General features: G+C 37.9%; 4 protein-coding genes across 6 annotated transcripts; 2 read left to right on the top strand and 2 right to left on the bottom strand.

Annotated features, from left to right (window-relative positions):
* Positions 1-374: 374 nt before the first annotated feature.
* On the top strand, positions 375-4577 carry LOC126587214 (uncharacterized). The gene is made up of 12 exons (XM_050252251.1): positions 375-797; positions 881-965; positions 1073-1203; positions 1286-1388; positions 1511-1525; positions 1861-2006; positions 2109-2298; positions 2809-2883; positions 3108-3224; positions 3593-3637; positions 3916-4014; positions 4170-4577. Exons 1-12 carry the CDS (start codon positions 487-489, stop codon positions 4188-4190), a joined length of 1338 nt encoding a protein of 445 aa, XP_050108208.1. The 5' UTR covers positions 375-486; the 3' UTR covers positions 4191-4577.
* Positions 4578-4956: 379 nt separating this feature from the next.
* Positions 4957-6694, bottom strand: LOC126587221 (stem-specific protein TSJT1-like). The gene is made up of 4 exons (XM_050252258.1): positions 6360-6694; positions 5764-6004; positions 5455-5575; positions 4957-5323 (listed from the first exon to the last, which is right to left on the bottom strand). The coding sequence occupies exons 1-4, from the start codon at positions 6569-6571 to the stop codon at positions 5130-5132; spliced, it is 768 nt and encodes a 255-aa protein (XP_050108215.1). The 5' UTR covers positions 6572-6694; the 3' UTR covers positions 4957-5129.
* A 1652-nt stretch (positions 6695-8346) lies between these two features.
* LOC126587207 (splicing factor U2af large subunit B-like) lies at positions 8347-13696 on the bottom strand. Of its 3 annotated transcripts, none has more exons than XM_050252236.1 (18): positions 13552-13696; positions 12978-13159; positions 12740-12847; positions 12414-12481; positions 11822-11892; positions 11685-11726; positions 11500-11559; positions 11132-11192; positions 10899-11026; positions 10357-10472; positions 10131-10229; positions 9965-10040; positions 9705-9793; positions 9545-9611; positions 9373-9471; positions 9147-9228; positions 8871-8938; positions 8347-8765 (listed from the first exon to the last, which is right to left on the bottom strand). In XM_050252236.1, the coding sequence occupies exons 1-18, from the start codon at positions 13576-13578 to the stop codon at positions 8628-8630; spliced, it is 1581 nt and encodes a 526-aa protein (XP_050108193.1). In that variant the 5' UTR covers positions 13579-13696; the 3' UTR covers positions 8347-8627. The 3 variants fall into 3 exon arrangements, with proteins under 3 accessions (XP_050108193.1, XP_050108195.1, XP_050108194.1); XM_050252238.1 differs by having other exon boundaries at positions 10899-11011; XM_050252237.1 differs by having other exon boundaries at positions 11822-11880.
* Positions 13697-18539: 4843 nt separating this feature from the next.
* LOC126587215 (CBS domain-containing protein CBSX5-like) lies at positions 18540-20376 on the top strand. Its single transcript, XM_050252252.1, has 2 exons — positions 18540-19071; positions 19220-20376. The coding sequence occupies exons 1-2, from the start codon at positions 18713-18715 to the stop codon at positions 20043-20045; spliced, it is 1185 nt and encodes a 394-aa protein (XP_050108209.1). The 5' UTR covers positions 18540-18712; the 3' UTR covers positions 20046-20376.
* The last annotated feature ends 936 nt before the right edge of the window (positions 20377-21312 follow it).

Below are 21312 nucleotides of genomic sequence, written 5' to 3'. Positions count from 1 at the left end.
ATTATGTGACGCTGAGATTATTTCTATATCATACTATTAACACTTCTAATTAACTTAAATCGTTTTATGACACGGATTTGGATCCTCTCATGAGCAGGGGTCGGAGTCCTCCTGACCCAATAATACGGACTGTTTAGAGAGATTCCCTATTTGTAACCTTTAGATCAAAATTTAACTACCCGTGTTATTGGGTCGGTAGATTCAGACCTGCAGGAGAGGGGAACCAAATCGTTATGACACCACGTGAGAACGGCTACTTAAACACCACGTGTCTCGTTAAGGTGCATTTTACCGCCATCAAATTTATTTACCAGAGTTTCCCAAGTGGTTAAAAGTTAATACGATGAGGAGTTACTGTTAACACACCAACAAACGCAGTTGAAAAAGGAGTATTGTCAAAATTCGTCACACTGGCTCTAATTTCGGAAGCGCGAAAATCCGGTTGATCTCGACGGACGCCGGCGAATCGACGACGAGGAAGCAGCGATGAGCAGCGTTCAAGCTGGACCCCACGCCCTAGCCTTCCGGGTGATGAGGCTGTGCAAGCCCTCATTCCAGGTGGACCCCATTCCCCTCCTTCTCGACCCCGCCGATCTTGTCGTCGGCGAGGACATCTTCGACGACCCGATTGCCGCCGCCCAACTCCCTCGCCTCCTCGACTCCCCCGCCTCCTCGAACCCCTCCTCCTCCGCCTCCTCCGACTCCTCCGATCTCACCTACCGCACCCGATTCCTCCTCCACCACCCGTCCGACTCCATCGGCCTCTCCGGCCTCCTCGTCCTCCCCCAAGCCTTCGGGTCTCTCTCTCTCTCTCTCTCTCCCCCCCTCCCCTTACCCTCATTTTATTTCTTAATTTGTTAATAAAGTTGTGATTTTGCAGAGCAATTTATTTAGGGGAGACATTTTGTAGCTATATTAGCATCAATAACAGCTCCAATTTCGAAGTCAGGGAAATTATAATCAAGGTTTTAATCTCAAATTCTTGGACTTTATTTTCCATTATTCCGTAATTATTTCATGTTAAATCAATTCAGTTCAATTTTTAATCTTTTGTTAACTTTGAGAATTGCAGGCGGAAATGCAAACCGAAAGGCAGAGGCTTTTGCTGCTGGACACGTCGAAATCTCCGGTTGAATCCATACGTGCAGGCGGCCGTTATGATTTCATTGTTGAACATGATGTCAAGGAACTCGGCGCTCACACGTAAGCTCTCCTCCTCAGTCCTCGAAACTCATGTATTATGATTTTGTTGTTTGATTGTGGTAAGGTTTTGTAATCTCTATAGGTTGGTATGCACTGCATTGTACTATGACGGGGAAGGAGAGCGTAAATATCTACCGCAGTTCTTCAAGTTCATTGTGGCCAATCCGCTTTCTGTCAGGACTAAGGTATTGTCCTTGCACACGCCGTGGAATTTGCATGTGCACTTCTGAATTTCAATTCACATACATGTGAATAACTGCATTTCATAAATCCTAGTGAAACTAACAATTTGACTTTGTTTTTTCAGGTCCGTGTTGTAAAGGTATGTTGAGGTTCTTTTAATTATTGATTGTAAGTTTGTGAGTCCTGCCTTTTCGATACATATACAAGTTACATTGCTTTTTTGCATTGCTACGGTATTTAAATATATATTGATGATTTTCAGTAGAAACATGACCGTGTATGTATACACCACACTGGATCAAACTTAGACATAGTGTCTCGTATGTGTTATACCGATGCCAAAGCATGTGCCTCTTTTAACAGCATTCGGTTTCTATTGTTTACTTCTATTCTTTGCAGCCTAAGTAACTGCTGTGATCTTGTTGATAACCTATAACAAATTAGTCTCTCTATGATAAATGCATTCTATCACAGGAAATCACGCTTTTAGAAGCTTGCATTGAAAATCATACCAAGTCAAATCTTCTTATGGACCAAGTTGAGTTTGAGCCCGCTCAGCATTGGAGTGCAAAAATCCTAAAAGCTGACGAACATCATTCCGAAAAGAATTCTCAAACAAGGTACAATATGGTTTATTTGCTTCTGTCGAATTTTGTTCTTTTCTTCATATTCCTCTTTCCTTTCTTCTTTTCTTCATATTCTTCTGGTTTTGTTCATGGCAGAGAGATATTTAAGCCACCAATTCTTATCAAATCTGGCGGAGGAATTCATAACTATCTTTATCAGTTAATATCACATGGTTCTGCCCAAGGGAAAGTTGAGGGAAGCAATATTCTTGGTAAACTTCAGATAACATGGCGAACTAATCTGGGCGAACCTGGTCGCCTACAGACACAGCAAATTATGGGAAGTGTGAGTGTTCATTTTTTAACACTAATATTAGAAGAAGAATACTGTCCACTACTTTTTGTTTCACTTTAGATCTGCAGGGTGTTTATTTTTCTGGCTTTTTGTCTGAAAATTCTGTCTAATTAGAAGTCCACGCTATAGTTTAAGACACACATACACACACATGTACAAGCTTAGTACACGTCACATACACAGCTTGCAAAACCAATTTTAAGTTTATGTGGTTATTAGCTCTTATCCTGTAACTTCCATAGAGAGTACAGTTATTTTTTAAAATTCTTTAAATTCAAACTCATGAAAACTTCTACAGAAAGTGGGAAGTTCAAAATATGGTTTGATTTTACTATTTAACTTTTAAAATATTGTTAGTTTAATTTCAACTAGGAAGGGCATTTATGGGCTTTAGAATGCTTTACGAATTGTTAAGTTTTGGATATATCATGAGAGGTGTAAGTAGGACATGCTAGAGCTTAAGTGGTATTACACTTATGTTCTTGATATACACTTTTGCAGCCCATAACACGAAAGGATATTGAGTTGCATGTGGTGGAGGTGCCGTCTGCCATCAAGTTGGAAAGACCCTTTTCAGTAATTTTCGTTCTTTTTGGTTTCTTATATGTCTCTTGGTAATTAGATTACTGCAGCTTGATTGTCTATGTAAAGTCACCAATAGAGGTTTCTCATGGCTATTGGACTTCATACTTCACAGTTCACCCTCTATTTACCTCTTGTACTTGTTGTTCTTCAGTTAATAGAATTAGCCACTGACTAATGCAATGATTTGGACCTGAGCAAGTAAAAATTTTATGCAGCTACATTTGAAATTAGAAAATGAGACAGATAAGGAACTCGGCCCCTTTGAAGTTTGGTTATCACAAGATGATTCACCTGAGGAGAAGGTTGTTGTGATTAATGGTCTTCAAACAGTGGTAATGCTTTAAATCAGATTTCAAATATTGTTCTTGATGAGTATTCCCCAAGTTTATATGTTGTCCCAAAGTCTGTTTCAATATACGATTTTAGATGGTATCATAGGAATGTCCTATCCAAGCCTTTCTTGTAGGGCTTCGTTGGTGCCTTTTTTTATAATCAATTGCTTATGTTGACCTCAATATTTTAACAGACCCTGTATACTCTCTGAACTTTTAGGTTGTCTCAGTTAGATTACATAAGTTTACGTGATGAAAGATAAGTTAGGAACCATGAGTTGCATATTTGAACTCATACTTTTAAATTACAAATATTTTGCATCTCGCTTGTTATATAACTGATATATGAATTTGAAATCCACACACAGGTTTTGCCGAGGGTTGAGGCGTTTGGTTCCACAAATATTAATCTGGTACGGAGAATAATTTCACCAGCACCTTATAGATTCAGTTTAAACATCTTTGGTAAATGATTTATCACAATGGTGATGATGATTGATAGTGCTAATTTCTTTATAGGGATGTCAGTAAATGTATTGTTGTTCTGAGAGTAGCTCTCTGAACCCCTCAACCTAAATGTAACCAGTCATCTTTCAACAATATAACATTGAGATTATTGCCCTTAAAACAATTTGCTTTTCATATTTCATCTGTTTGCGTAGTTTCTTAGAGTAGCTTGTTCCTAATGCAGAACCTCATTGCTACTAAACTTGGAGTTCAGAAGATCACGGGCATTACTGTGTTTAACATAAGAGAGAAAAAGTCATACGACCCTTTGCCAGATTTGGAGGTTAGTTTTAATTTTTTTTTTTTTTTTTTTACCAGTTTTGAATAAACATATTTAACTGTTGCGAATTGTGGTAAAATAGTCATTGCCATCTAAACTAGAACCCCAAATGCTTTTGCTATTATTCACTTCTGATCAAGCTTCTGGACTTGTTGCAGATTTTTGTGGATCTCGACTAATCATTGCCTAGGTTTTACCGGTTTTGCTTCCCATCCTGGGCTGGGATTATCAAACGTCGAGCGGATGCCATGATCTGTCTCCTAGCTTTAATCAAGCCAAACAGATCTGAATGGAAAGCATCAAGTTCTAGTCCGATTACTGGTGATGTTTACCTTCCTCCGGCCCTTGATGACTTGCTTCAGTAATCTCTTCCTTCCCTAAAGGGTTGTCCGTCCAAGTACTTGACGGTTTGATTACATTGGGGGACAATTGTATAGTTGTAAGATTAGATGACTTGCGATGAACCGTAAGTAGTCTAAACGGAGTAGCTAATGAAATTACAGATTTCTGATATAATTGCTTGGAAACTATTGTTACATAAGATGAGGGTAATTCGCACTTTACTACTTTTTCTCTCCCTCCATTTCTTTCCTAACAGTTGTTTGGTCCTCAAATTTGGTTCTGAGAGTTGGATTGAAGTATCTTACACATTTTTTTCCCTGAAGTTGTACTGGCTTGGGCTGCAAAATCCCCTTCCAACCCACCCCAAATTACCCCCCGCCCGCGGGCGAAAGTTGTACTCCATTGTCGATTCCCCCCTTGAATTATTATTTTGATCAATTTTCTCCTTGAACTATTATAAATGTGAAATATGGTAAACATCTCGAATTATTATTTTGATCAATTTTCTCCTTGAACTATTATAAATGTGAAATATGGTAAACATGACCGTTGGGGGAGATTCGGTAGTTTCATTTTCTTGGTAAAATGTCACGCGAAGCGAACTCCGGAGAAACAACTACACATAGTTCTTCATTCATAATACGTAGGTACTCATTAGAAGGGGAAAATAAATTACAGGGAAATATGTACATGAATTGAAATTAAACCAAATAAATAAGAAACTTCCAAATGATTATTTCTCAGCAGTTAAACGTAAGTATGTTTATCTCCTTGATTTAGGCTTGTTGGCCCCATGCTGCCCAATTGGCTTCACTGCCGACACGTGGCATGTTGCGAATCCTCGATTGGGCATCAACCTTGAAGGTGGCCCCGCACATGACCCCCTCACTGTCAATCCGAGGCATTGCCTTCATCTTCTTGGTTGGATGCTCGAAGCTCATCAACCCTTGCTCACTGTGGAACATGCACCCTGCATCCAAAATTCCACCCACCAAAACATTAGAGGCTCGTAAAAGTAATAATTGTGTACACATCGAATTCTGTATTCGTGCAAATTTCGAATCGTGCAACGTGTCGTGTTAGCGGTAGCGTTTTACGTACCAGTTGGAAATGGGGCAAAAGATTTAGCACAGCTTTGTTTTATGACCCCCAAGTTGTCAGAAATCACCACCGAACCATCTGCTGTAATGCCCCAAAAAATGGTAACCCCTTCATTGGCACCCTGCATAAAAACAAACCACACCCAAAAATGCTAAGAACCCTAAAGATATATTTGATAAGGACACCAGCCTCTGCTTTATAAAAGAGCAATCCCAAGCCAACAAAGCTTTTCGCTTCGCGAGGTCGGACCCTTACTCTTGTTTTGCAAAGAGCTTCTGCTTTCTAACATTTGATTGATTTGGAACTTACCAATGCAGCAAAGACGGTTCCAGCCTTGGTGTCATAGAGCACAAATCCAAAGCTTCCATCAAGATCCTTGAGGACCTGATCAGCCGGGTACGGGCCGCGGTCGCGGAGGGTCAGATAGGCCTGCACCACGAACATGGCCTCATTGGTGCCCTTCGACAGCCCGTACTGCTTGATCAGGCTGCAGAGGTTGTTCAGGTCCCCCAGAAAAATGCAGTATATGTTGTCCAATGAACAGAACACCCTGCAATGAATTCATCAGTTAGTTAATTATAAATAATAGATGGTTTGAGATTTGAGAACGTCCAAATGTCAGTTACGTAGAAATTTTTTGTGCATGACGTCTGTTCTTATAATCGATAATATTGTATGAATATAGACGGACGGGTACTAATTTTTTCAGTTGAACCCTTCTGCACTCCTCTATTTCCGTCCTCCTAGTAAAAGCTGTATTGATTCATCTTGATATCGATATATTTTGTCACGGTGATATCATGACATGGACACATTAACGATGACATATGGACAGATGTTGGTTGCGTAACCGGACCATGGTAGTATATATTAATAATTGTAAAGAAAAGATATTGGGGTTATACCTTTTTGGGGATGTGTAAGGGTTGGCTGGAGGAACGTAAGCAAGCAAAGCTGTGTTTCCAAAACAGACTGAAACTGCGTTGTTTGGATCATGGCAGGACATGAAATCTTTGGCAATTTCTTGAGGCTTCTTGGCGGGATTGGCGGAGGCAGCGGCGGGGCTGTGGAGCTCCTGCGGTGGCTGCACCACTTCCTTGTTGAATATTGCAAGCATTTTCAAATTTCCAACTAAAACGAATCTCAAACACAGTTTTTGGATCAAAATTCTCGAACACAAAAGACGGTACTAAATAGTTTAACGCAGGCAAAGGGAACTGATGGAGATTAATGAGTAATTGTTGGGGTATATATATAGCTAAATACTATTCTGAGAGAGAGAAAGAAGGAAAGTGTGCGTGGCAACGTTATCCAAAACTCTCTCTCCTCTATTACTTAGGGAGATTCGATCCAACTTAATCTATTTTTATTTGGATTGTACTTGCTTCGGTACACCGTACATCCACATCCGACTTTTTATCTTTATGAACAAATTATAGTTTGATATTTGTACAAAACTAATTTTATACCGTATTCTTTTATCACGTCCGCATATGTATCAGTTTGGACACGTGATGAGAAAAAATCAGTTAACATGATTTGGACACGAAACCAAAGATATACATATGTGATTATGAGATGGAGGCTCCGTGCAAAAAGAGAGAAAGATCTAGAAGAGCTTTGAAAGAGACTATAAAAAAATATGAAGTACTTGAAACTAACTAAAGATTTGATGCAAAACTGAGCGCAATGACGTTTTCCGATTCATACACTTGACCCCACGTATTGAGATAAGACAGGTTATACGAAACAGTTTGTAAAATTTTTATTGGAATAAATGAGACGAGCAATATCCTTTTTGTTTACTAAAATTCGCAAGATAGTAATCTTTTGCCAAACCAAAAAGAAGGACGTGAATCGAGGGTAACAACAATGTTATAATAGAAAATTTTTTGGTTCGAAGTAAATCATTCATATCCATTAGATTATAATCTAAGAAATTAAATTCGTGTAATATAAGTTATACAACGGCATTTAAAATGTTAGTAATGCTCACCGTTAGTTTAGGATGTTATTACGAAATTTGTTCTTCCAGTCATCCGGATGATTAGAAAATTAAGATAAAACTGAGTAGATGTTTTGGAAACGGTCAAAAACGTGTTGAGTTGTACGAACGCTCTTATCCAAAACTAAACAGTTATAAACAAAGTACAAGTGGAGGTTTAAACTGTGTGTTGTTGGTGACTGTGATCTGAGTCATCCACCGTCCAATCCGACCTTTTATTTTATTACTCTTTTGACTGTTCCCCACGCTTCTGACGCACACACGTGGACAATAATCAACGGCCCAAAGACATATACTGCAATGGAGGATACCAATGAAACGGAAAGTCATCATCTCCGAATTCCTTCCTTCTAACACACTAAATTAAAAAATTCGTGTCATTGAAAATTGTTTTAACGGTTGAAGTTATTATAACTTTTAAAATGTGCCCCTATTTGTAATAATTTGATCAAATTTCAATAGTGTGGATTTACTGATTCAGTGGATTAAGATAAAGGGATCCGGAGAGGATTCCCTTCCAAATGAAACTCCATTAAAGGTAGCTTTATCATTCAATTAGGTACACTTGACAAACGGGTCGTCTTTATTATATTTATGTTATTTTTGTGACATACTCATTGCCTTAACGAATCGTATCATATCAAACCTATTATCTTACGAAATCTAAAAAAATGACTCGTTAAGAATTCATTAGTTAACAGGTCTTGTAGTTACGTATCAGATTAACATAACATGCAAGAGATTGCAGTGCCTAATGTCCAGACGTATCCAACAGGTTGTGTTTGTATCATGTTCGGGTCATTTGCGTGATTTTATCGTGTCCTTAACAGATAACGAGCAAATTGTTAACGGGTCGACCCGATAAAAAGAACACTACATAAACAGAATTGCTATGCAAATGAGAAGACCACTATTAATCTCTGAAGAGTATATTAAACGGTATGTACACTTTCATACTAATACAAACCAACCTAAACGGCCAAAAAACCAAGCCAGCATCAAAACATCAAGAGAACGAAGGCCGGGAAAGGAAATCGTCGATCATACTAGCACGCCATCGGTTCCCTGAGCAACCATTACCGACATCTGAAGGTTCGCTTTGGAACGTACAGCTATTTTACATTGCAACAAAAACGATAAAAACCTAGGCCGGGGGGCTTTAGTACTCTTATGCACTGTAGTCCCTGTTATGGTATTTCTCTTCTGGATAGTAAACGGCATTCACTGTGTTACCTCCGAATTTTCTCCCACCGAGTACATTCCTTGCATTGGCGCAACCCCCAATATCGGTATATTCCAAGAACACCTGAAAGTATCGTATAATTATAAAGAGAGAAGCTACGTATTCAGTGCCCGAGAGCAAAGAACTGCAATAAGAGCATGGTAAATGGACGCAGCACAAGAGTTTTACCTTCCCAACACCTGGAATCTGCTCTCCGCGTTGATCCGCACGTGGAATAACAACATTCACCAGAGTTCCTAATCATCCAACACACGAGAAATTTCTCAGTTCCAATCAAAACCATAGCAAAAGTCAAGCAGTGGGAACCTGTTAAAGTTCCGGGGACTCAAATTTAAATACCCTAAAATCAACAATTCACTTGAAAAAACATCAAACATCTTCCACAGACACACCTAAGGTTTTAAATAAAAAAATATTCAGGCAAACAGGTTAGGAATAAAATACCAAATTTGCTGCATTCATCCCTCATGTCTTCTAATATTTCGACATACTCTTCATCGTCACCCAGTTGATCAGCAGTAATCGCCTTTATCACAAGAACCAGCCAGTAGGAACAATCAAATATTAACCCATAATCCACAAATCCAAATTTTTTAAAAGTACAGTGCCAAAACTAAATATACAAACAAAATGCATGAATTCTATATTTCATTTTCAACTGTGATACTACCTCAGTCAAGCATAGGACTTTAGTGGGTGTCTCACCACTCGCCATAGTTGCCATTCCAGCTCCTAGAAGATTCAAGTCAACAACCTGCATGGCCATTTTCTACAACGAAAGACATAAGTCAACAATGCATTTGAAAAACATATACAGGGAACCAATGATATGTATTCCTTACCTGCATGGCTATATGCTGTTGTGCCTGTACCAAGATGTTTTCTTGCTCTGTTTTAGACTGCCCGTTGCTGTAAAATCGTTGCAAAAAGTTTTCAAATTGTCTAACTTGGCTTGAATAAATAAAATATCAGGCTTGCCCTTTAGTTTGAAAGAATACCAACCTGGCAGTAGCACGCCGGACAGTTAAAGTTTTATCACCCATTTTTAAGCCGTTGAGAGCACCACAGGCAACGTCTGTCACGGTTGGATCCTGAAGTTCTAGAACATTAGTTGACCAGATTTCTAGGAGTGACCTTTAAAAATCATAAAACAGTATACACGTATAAAAGAGAAAGGAGATGGCCTAAAAACAATCACTTAGAAGAAAATAAACAATTGAAAAAGTAACAATCAAAATCAAAGCCAGGCTTTGAGTATGTACCTGATAAACACAGAATCCATATCCTTTAGAGTTTCCTGTATCTTTATCCTTCACGAGGTCAAAACCACGGAGAGGTCTGCAGTGATCAATACGAAGTTAAGAATATGTAACTATGGTTTTATCAAAAATGAGGAATGTCAAGATTGCTGGAAATTTAAGCCCATACCCAAAGGATTGAAGCAACTCTCTAATCTGAGCTTCAGTGAAGTAGTAAGGTAACCCACCCACAAAGATACGGTCAGGTCCCTCAGCTCCACCAACGGCACTGCCAAACAAATGCAAAATTAGTACAACAGAAGACTTTTACAACTCAAATCCAAAAACTTCAAAAGTAATTATAGAGAGTATGAAACTAAAGTCGTCTTCAAATTGAAAAACCGAAATCGACCTACCCTTGTGTGAGACCAACGGCAGCCAAGTTAAGGTGAGGACTTGGTTGGCTAGGACCAAGTGTTGCAGCTAAAGTAGGATTGTAGTCTGTTGGCCTTCTTACCCTCACAGCAACCCCCTGATAATCAAAAGGAGCATGTCAACAAAGAAATATTTCCTCCATACCCCACAGAGCACACAGAAAGAATGATTAAAACGTTATCCAAAGATTCTGACCTAAGCCCCATCATAACCAACAAATACAAATCTCAATATGTTAAATTTTTTTTTTGGGCATATTTATGATAATTCTCTATAAAATTGATAGGGTTCCTTACCCAAGAGAGTTAACCAACTTAATGAATTTGATAATACTGAAATTAGAAAAGCTTTGATCCGATAGACATGATATATGATAACATTTCAGTTCTACACTAGTTATGCTTCTTATTTTACCCTCACATTCTTTGTTTACAGTACTTTACCATTGACACCTTCCCCTATGACGATTATAAACAGATAAAACAAAAAACAAAACTGTAATGATAACTTGTAATTGACATGCCTCAAATATAATCCCGTCTAATGCCATTGCATTACTTGCTTCTTCAACCGTTCTCATCTCCACAAATGCAAACTTCTTCTCATGATTAATATAGACATTTACAACCGCATCACCTGCAAGTTCAGTTACTGGAAAACACATTGCTCTCAGATAAAACCCATGAGATCCTGAATCATGTAATACATTAAGGTGCATGTTGAACCTAGTTAAAGTAAGACTATGATTACACATACTTGAACCAACAGAATTTCCTCCAATGGCAGCCATGACTTGGCTAAAGAATGTGGCAATTGTCTGACAAAAATATAACATTCCATCAAGGTCTTTTAAAGAATACAAGAAAGAGACAAACAAGAATTTCAAAAATTGAAAACATTTAATCAAAATTTTGGCTCATTTGAAACCCATTGCAGTTGGCCCTGTAACAGAAAGCTAGCTTATAAGCTTCCTTATATGCAAAGTAAATCCCTAGATTCTAGAGTGATGACACAAATGGCATCAAACTTTAGCCTAGATTCCCTGTTCATCACCACTCCAGTATAAAGTCAAAACACTTGCTATTACTTTGGAAAGAATCCAAAACAAAATCCAGAACTATAACCTGCTCATTAGCCAAGAGAGGAAGCCCACCAACGTATACCCGACGTGCATGCCTTGTAGCCTACAAGAGAGAAATATATATATATATATTGTTCATCGGCCAATGAAAAAGACACCGTTCATGCATTTATGAGAAAAATAAATTGTGCAAATTTATATATATGAACATAAATACAATAAATTTACCTGCTGAGTCATGGCTTGAGCTGGCATCAATGGAAGAGCCATCTGTAACAAGCAAAAGCATATGAAGTTATTCACAAAGAACACAAAAGAAAAATCGAACTCAAGATCCCATAGAAGCTTATAGTGGTGAAACGTACATGCAATGCCCCAAAAGGTAATGAATTTTGTACCACTCCAGGCATCGTTTGTGGAATACCTGACAGTTGTCCTGCATTATTATTATTGAAGTGATACCAGAAGGATAAGTAGTATAGCTTTACAGAAAAAATAAGTCACAACTACACTAGTAATGAAATCCATCTGAAAGCCCAAAAGTATCTTTTACATTGAAAAAGCTAATATTTCATACCTAAGATATACCATGAAATAATAAAGAAACAAATTCCATCATTGCGGATGGTAGGGAAATATCTGTAAGTACTGTATCAGTCGAAGGAGAAGAATGTCCAGCCAATCGTTCCATTGGTTCTCCCTTGAACATCAATTGATGTAGTCATGCCACATCAACATCGCCTTCTTACCCAAACCATAAAAGCAAACACATACAAACAACAACACAACAACAACCAAACAACACAACAATGGCTCTCAGTTTCCAGAGTAAAACAATAAGAAAGATAACTTCTAGCATGCTCATATAAATAACAGGAGGTCAGGAAGCTATTCTCGAATGGAAAGTGCTGCATATACTTTGACAGGAATTTGGTGATCGAGTAGTTAGATCCAAACCTGAAACGGAAGCATTAGGCAGCGCTGACCCAGCAGGTGGTGCCATGTCAAAACCACTTGTACGCTTGCTGTAGACAAAGATTTCAGCAAGATTACAATGGAGCAATGCGGCTTTCTTGACAAAATACTAACAGCATCCATATTATGTTTTAACCAGCTAAAGCTTTTGAAATAGGAAATAATGTTTGAACAACATTACTCAACACTAAATGCATAACCTAAAGGAGCACGAAAGATATATTTCTCATCAACTAAAAAGACAATCGGATGTGTCATGATCAAGATAACAATATGAAAGTGAATGTTTATGTAAAAGTTTCCCGAACCTCTTTGAACGAGAATGAGAAGGAGATCTGTCCCTTGAGTGAGAACGAGAACGTGATCGTGATCTATGTCTATGCCTCCTTCCTCTATCTTGATCATAATCACGATGCCTACAAGATAAACATACAATGTAAGCAAACCTAAAGTCGAAAAACAATTTCAATTGCTAACTCCACAATGCAATTGAGATTATGCGAACAACTTGGATAAGTTTATTTCATTAAGAAGCACATGTTTAACCTGTCGAAATCTTGGTTTCTACCGCGGCGATAGCCATCGTACGAGTTCCTCCCTCTGTCAAATCTTCCACTTCTATCCTTATACTGCCGTGTATAACGGTCACCATCTTTTTCTCTATCTTGACCTCGGCCTCGCTCTCGATCTCTCCAACAGCTCTCACGTTCTGATCCACGAGAATTGTGCTGAGGCAATTAAAACATCACTCAGCCATTCGATAATCGTCACACAAACACACTCAACAGAAAATCGCGATCCGAAACTACGTATGCATCACTCTTTACAAATGCTTCGCATTCAAATCAAGTAATTCATTTCAAATTCATCGGTTCCTCTAGGGAAAAGAGATTCATACACAAATATACCAAATTACTGCCTAATTTCATGCCCTAAGTGATTTAACAAACAGAAACAATAACATCTTACTCTGGAAAACCATAAATTACAACTATTTACCCAAATCCAATCCGATTCGACAAATTAACATATCGAAAACGAACGAATTGACAAATGAAACGAGAAAGCATAGTTTCAGAAATTGGCTTAACAAATTAACAGAAGGAATTTAGAAAAGAACCTTGCTGACGCCTTCGTAATCTGACATCGTAGCAGTCCGAATTTCAAACGAGAAGAACCCTAATTTTGGAAATTCGCTGAAACCAGAAGCTCGCGATTTGCAGGCTCTTTCGATCTGGCGATGAGAGTACCATTGGACGCGATCGCTATTGGGCCTGATTGGAGGGGGCCGACTCGGTGATTTTAAATTCAGGCCCACATGTCGAAAAAACAGTGTTTGTTCAGATAAGCCCGCTATATTAAACGGGCCTAACTCAGCTAGTGAACTCCCACCAGTTGCCACATCAACAGAAAAAGCCCATTCGATGAAGGCTTCGAATATTTTTCCTATTTGATTGTACTGAACTCGGTTGCACTTGAGATTTTTCGTTACAAATTTAATTTCTTGACCAAAAATCATTGCTATTGCCCTTGTTCGACGGGTGCAGTTGCACAAAAATAATTTCTGTTTAGAGTAATTAGTACATTGCCATTGAGTTGCCCTTGCCCCTACTTAACGGGTGGAATTGCTATGACAAGCATAAAAAATAATGCCATTTTAGTAATGGACTAGTTTCCACTTCGGTCACTTAGTAAACAACAAAAATAATTGGTACACATCTTTAATAAAAACTCGAGATTCTGACTCTTCGTCAATCCAACACTTCTCAATTTAATTGCTAAATCATGAACATAAAATGAGCTATCCATTCCAAAAAAGAACCCAAGCAAATTGAAACAATCCTTAATTAGCATATGATCCGTCCAAGATTGAAGGTTCTCCATAATCCCATAATCCGGATGAAAGCGATCGAGAGAGATCTATTCCCCTTAACTAGGTTAAGAGGTTGGCGTACAAACCACGTACGTGAGCGCTGACGCACCAACACATGAAACATTTCAGGGTTGGGCGTTGAAAATCATGGTCTGTTTTTGGACCATCGTCCCAGCTAATATGATGCGAGTCCGACAATCCTTTTGATGATTTAACCTCTAATTTTGGACTAAAAGTTGGATTGATTGACACCAAGTATGATTTAACAAAACAAGCGCACATGCATGTTGTGCGAGTTTATTCTAGAGCTTTGTGCATGATGGGATTTCTTCGCTAGCAAACAAAAATAAAAAGTGCATAAAAATACTAGTGAGCACTAAAAATGCAGTAATTGCGTGTGATGTTAATTTGGATCTGTTTTTAAAATGATTGAAAACAGTTTTAGAAAAAATGTTTTTTAGTTTCAAAAGAATTTAAAGTGAAGCACCAGCTATGTGTTTCTCATATGAAGTAATAAAGTTTATTTTTTCAAAATTCAAATATCATTTTACTAAAGATTGATTTTAAAAACATTTTCATTAAAAACACTTTCAGCTATTTTAAAAATATTTTTAAACCAGTTCTTAATCTCTTATTCGATGAACGAGAGGATTAGATCAAACATTCAAGCCAATAGTCTGCTCCTATATCGATTTGCTTTTGGTTTTGGATGTGTCTCAGTCATCAAAGTATATTCACGACCACGTGTGCGATGTGTGAGCCATAGAAATTCATGTCCCCATGTTCATAAAAACAAAACATAAATAATCTTGCCGCGTATCTGGAAAGATCCTTGGAAAAAATGAGGATCCTCTCCGGACCTCTTTATAAAGATTATGAGAATTCTTAAATCATGTTCATTTATTGTACATCGTGCTACAAAAAATTATTTAAAATATTTTTATTTAAAATTATACATAAATAGTACTAGACAAAAACTGATCGTACGATATACAATAAACGAATAAAATTTAAAAATCTCTAGAATTTTCATAAAGAGAATCTGGAGAGGATGCTCATTTCTTGGAAGATTCACTCTCTTTTCTGGGGTTGTTTCTTTTTCTGTGGTTGAGGGAAAACGATTTAGATATTGGGAGGTTATGTATACAAATGTTTTTTTTTTTTAATACAAGTGATATTTTATTGTAAATTAACACTGTAAAAGTAAAAATTTAAACTCATACTCTAACGTGATACGTTCTTTTTAATTTTTTTGTCGAAAACAAAGCAAGCAATTTCATTGAAAGGGGAAGGCCAAATACAAGTTCATCAAATTAGCCGAATAAGGTGGGGATATCAAAAGCCCAATCAGCAAAAAATGCAAAAATAAAAACCTAATCCTCATCCCGCATAGCCCGACACCACAGCCGCCATCACCTTGTCAGCGACCACATAAGTAGTCACCCAAAGAAAACTAACTTCGCCTTGAATTTGACAAAGGTATCGCAACGCAAAACAAATCAACATGCAACAAGGAAAAAGCCCCAACCAAAAGTCGCAACCAAAACTGCTAGATTGGAAAAGAGCCAATAGATCTGAACACTCTTTAATTGATGTAGTTATGGGCTTATTTGAAATTGTTTTTGAAATTGTTTTTAAAATGATTAAAAATATTTTTTTAAAATGTATTTTTAAGTTCCAAAAAGTACATTACTCGTGTTTCTTCGGCTATTTTAAAAACACTTTTAAACGTGTTACGTTTGTCCAACATAAATAGTCAAGGAATGGGCAGGGGGATATTTTGATTAAGAAAAAGTTTTATTTGCAAAATGTTTTTGTCAACTTGTAAATTACATATTTTGGTGATTAGTGCTAACGTATATGAATGCCGGCCTTGAATTGACCATGAATTTGAAGGGTTTTGTGTGATTTTCTTTGGCGCATAATAACCGCGTAATTGTATTGACTTAGACTGATTTTAAGATAGTTTATTAAAATTATTAGAAATCCGGATATATTTAATTAAAATTTTAAAAATGTTTATAACATTTTAGGTGTATTCAATTAGAATTATAATTTAGAAAATTTGGAAAAGTTAAGGAATTAGAGGGAATTAGAGAGATTTTGTAGTGTATTTTAAGCATCCACAAATCTCACATCTTCCCATAAAATTTCGAGGGAATTGAATCAAAATTTTATATATAATCTCTACAAATCAGTTAAACTCCATAAAAATCCATGAATTTATAAATCCGTTAAAATCTCTCAAATTCCTAATAGAATACACCTCCCTTAAATTTTGATAACATTTTAAGAGCTTCACATAGTATTAAACCATTACTGTAATAATATCAATACTCACGTCTAATTTGTACTCTCGCCAAATTATAACGTACAATCAAAAGTATATTTTCTTATTGATGTCTCTCTCGTCACGATGTATTTCATATTAATTGCACCCACACTAAGATATTCGGCTGAAAAATATTTAGAACGTGGACCATGCAAAGATTCTATATATGTGGTTAAGGTATGTAGAATTTGTAGCCATAAACTTTGGGGTGGCTTGCCACATCAATAGAGAATATGCTTGCTTAGATATTTTTTTTTTCTTTAAAAGCGGACTAGTCGGTGATTTTGTCACCTTAGTTTACATTTATAAGGATTGAAAAGACTCGCACAGGTATTTCAATTTCTCTCTAATCGCTCAACGATGCGAGAAATGAACCTCGAACATGATGTATGGAATACAAGCCTTTAATTCATTTTCAACCACTGAGTCGCCTCGTGATGGTTTGCTTGCTTAGTTCTTCAGTGACATTAACAATGTTACGATTCTCCGATATTGTATCACACTGATCAATAATACTACACTTCAACATGATGATAAAATCTAAAAATGTGAAAAAGTATTATTAAACGATATTTAATTGTTTACTCGGTACTGTTTTTAGCGAAAATAATATTTTTACTTTAAAAAATCATTCATGATACTATTCACTTACAACACATAAAATATTACTTATATACTCTAAAACAAAAAGACTATTTAGGCCCCATAAGATTATGAATACACCTTCAAATCATTTTTAGTGTATATTATTTTTTTCAAACTCTCGAAGCCACTCTCACCCGCTATTGAACTCAACGACACCATTCAATGCAACGTCATTTATCACATATCAGTTTTGTGTTTATAATATTTCATTCGATTGGCTAAAATCTCTACAGATAAAATGGAAAGGGTTTATTTTTTATATGATGGAGTTTGTTGTTGCCTGTTGGGTATATACAGAGAATAAATATTGAAAACCTCATGAAGCAACTTAGGGCAACTTATCATAATCCTCACATTATTGCTTCTTACTCGAGCCAATAGAAGTAATAGTCTTCAATGTCATGGCTTGATGATGATGGACACTTCCGAAATTCTCTGGAAGAATCTTTTGAACTCACTTGCTAAGATTGCAGGGGCTCTATTCTATTTTAAAACTTGGTTTGCATTCGATGCTTTTGATCCAATTTCTTCAAATATGAAATTTAAAATCCCTAATTGATAGAAAACTAAACACTCAATTGACATAAATCAAGATGTTGATAAAGAGTTTGAGTGTTAGGTGTATATTGAGAGTATGGGTGTGACGGTAGTATTGGAAAAAATATGAGGGGCATTAAGATAAATTTTAATTCAAAAAGTAAAAGTAAAGTTTATTACATATGTATGATGTAGTTAACAAAACGTGTGGGATGTGAATAAAACAACCCTAATACTACATTTGTCAAATAGTTTTCACACGTTTACTTAGTCAAGAAAAGCCAAATATTATTTCTAATATAATATCTTCTTCTAGACACTTCTTTTTTTCTTTATTTTGTTAATTTTGTGTGATCTGTAATTCAGCGGCTGCCAACAGGATTCTCTCATGATCTTTCTGGCGAGGATTCGTGAATCGTGTCCATTTATCGTATATTGTCCGATCATTTTTTGTCAAGTACTATTTATGTTTATTTTTAAATAAAAATATTTAAAATGATTTCTGACCGCATGATGTATGATAAACGTACACGATTTATGAATTCCAAGATCTTTTCACAAGGAGATCCGGCGAGGATCCGGACTCCAGTGGCTGATCGCAACAAGACAGAAAAATCCGTGACAAATAAGGGTACGGAGATGAGTAGGCATAATCTCAGCGAGAGCCCGAATCCGTGTCTACTACGTAACAGCCGCCTTTAAATAGTCTTCCAAGTTCCAACCTCACATATTCACAAACAATTAAATCTCTTTTAATTCTCAAATTTAAGGCTTATTTTTCTCAACAATTTCTGAACCTTCAAACCCCCAAAACCTCAAGCTCTTAATCTTCTCACGTTTGATCGGTTGATTGGTTTTCGGTTTTTGATCTTCAGTTTTCGACTTTGTTCGTGCATGGCACCGCTTCTGCTTTTGCAAGAAGTGTCCGATCTTTGCCTCGGGAAGCCTCCGCTAAAGTCCGTGTCGATCTCCGCCACGGTCGGAGAGGCATTGTCGGCCCTGAAGCTGTTCGGCGAGAGCAGCCTCAGCGTTTGGAGCTGTGACCACTCGGAAAAGAGCAACGTCGATATCATCTGCAATTCTGACTCCGCAGAGGACTGCCGATGCGTAGGAAAGGTTTGCATGGTGGACGTTATATGCTTCTTGGGGAAAGAAGAGAACTTGTCGTCTCCGGCGACGGCGCTCGAGGCACCGCTGGAGGTTTTGATTCCAAAAGGGTCTGGCCTTGTTAGGCATTTGGAACCACACGATAGGTTTGTTTCTTGATCCTGTGCTATTTTTATTGCTTTGTGTTCGCAAGGCTTTTGATTTTTTTTTTGCAAGAAAAAGGCTTTGAAAATTGTTCTTTTAGGATTTTATGTATTATATTTGGTTTAATTTGGATTGTTTTGTAATTTTCAGCTTGGTGGAGGCCATTGATCTAATTCTAGAAGGTGCACAAAACCTAGTGATTCCGATTCAAAGCCGCCGGACCACAGCGGCAAGAAAAAAGCTCCTCCCCAACCGCTCCTTCAACACCCTACACAACAACCGTGAATACTGCTGGCTCACACAAGAAGACATCATCCGCTACCTCCTCAACTACATAGGAGTCTTCAGCCCCGCCTCAAACACCCCCATTAACTCCCTCCAAGTCATCGACACCGAAAACTTACTAGCCGTCCATTACGACGATCCTGCCTCTGCTGTATTGCCCCTCATTTCTCAATCCCTCGTCCAGCAAACTTCCGTTGCCATTCTTGACGTGGACGGCAAGGTGATCGGAGAGATCTCCCCGTACACCCTCAACACCTGCCACGAGTCTGTGGCAGCTGCCATTGCCACGCTTTCTGCGGGTGACCTGATGGCGTACATTGACTGCGGTGGCCCGCCAGATGAGCTGGTTCAGTTGGTGAAAGAGAGATTGGAGGAGAAGAAGTACGGGGCGTTTTTGGAGCTAATGGAAGAAGAGTCAATGTCATCGTCTTCTTCTTTCTGTTCAACGTCTTCAGATGAAGAGTTTGGGTTGGGAAGGAGATCCGGGGGAGGGTATTCGGCACGGTTAGTAAGGAGGTCGGAGGCGATTGTGTGCTATCCCTGGAGCTCCTTGGTGGCGGTGATGGTTCAGGCGCTTTCGCATCGCGTGAGTTACGTGTGGGTTGTCGAAGAGGATGCAACTTTGTTCGGCACTGTTACCTTTGCAAGCATGTTCAAAGTCTTCCGGGAAAGTTTGAGGTCTTTGGCATAACCCTAGATCAAGTTTTACTTTTTGCACATTTTTTTGTAGAATGTGCACCATAAAATTCGAACCTAATACTATATTAATAATTAAGTGGTGGAAAAAAAAATCTCTATAAAACTTAAAATTAGTATGCTTGGGATTCGAAAATAAGGTATATTTGGATGATAAAATGCTAAGAAATTCCACAAGAATCCATAGAAAATAACAATAATACGTGCAAGACTGTGGACCTGGAGTTCTTGTGTCCAAAAAATTTTCAAGACGTGCAAGACTGCGGGCCTGGAGTTCTTGTGTCCAAACAATTTTCAAGAACAATTCACGGACCAACTCTAAAGAATGATATTCCTCTTCACAATATTCGAACATCTCGCTTACTAGTGAAGAATTGAAATATCGCTACAACATATTAAGAACGATACACAAAAATTAAAACATTATAGACAACAAAAATTCGTGAAGGGGAACTATCTTATTCCACTACAGCAATCCAAATCAAGATAAGTAAAGGAAAATGGAATGGAAACGAACTTCCTCGCATCAATATCAGGAATGTTACTCCTTGCATCCTTCTCGGCAATCACCTGCGCACAAGTTCAGATTCGAACATAGTTAATATATCCGGCTAATTGAATGCAAGATAGTTGGTTCTTGTTTGAATGAATGGCTGAGGAAGGAAAACACATTTGATACAGGCTGAATTCGCTGAAGGCGGGGATGCAATGCATGGCTGTGGATCTTCGGTTGCATGGAAGTATGCCGAATTAGAATCAGCGGGGTCTTATGCTTCCTGATGATTTCATATTTCAATACACTACAAATGCAATGGATGCTGTGATCAACCTTCAGCTGACAGCGCGCGGGGATGCAATGGCAATACTTGCTTTTGTGATCATCCGTAAGGTGTTCGTTGTGATTTTAATAACCCACGGATTGTGAAAGTCTGGGGGATCGCTGTTGAAAGGGGTCTGTACGATAGAGAGGATGGATTGATCTTATTAGACTGTATAATGTGTCCTGCATTTGAGCAAGATTTGCTTCTGCAGGTCTATGCTGTCGATAATTTGGAGTTGCCTTCTCTAACAGTGGCTTAACAAACGAATTGAGGGGTATTTTGGTCCGCGCACTGTTCGTGAACAGTACCACGTCGTTAGGGTTTTAGTATAGGTATAATATCCGGCTAATTGAATGCAAGATAGTTGGTTCTTGTTTGAATGAATGGCTGAGGAAGGAAAACACATTTGATACGAGTTAATAAAATAGTGATGTTTTTAGC

This window comes from Malus sylvestris, chromosome 10 (genome assembly GCF_916048215.2).
Source record: "Malus sylvestris chromosome 10, drMalSylv7.2, whole genome shotgun sequence".
Lineage (NCBI taxonomy): Eukaryota > Viridiplantae > Streptophyta > Magnoliopsida > Rosales > Rosaceae > Malus > Malus sylvestris.
Note: the sequence above shows the minus strand (reverse complement) of the source record. Positions and strands in the feature narration are given on the sequence as shown.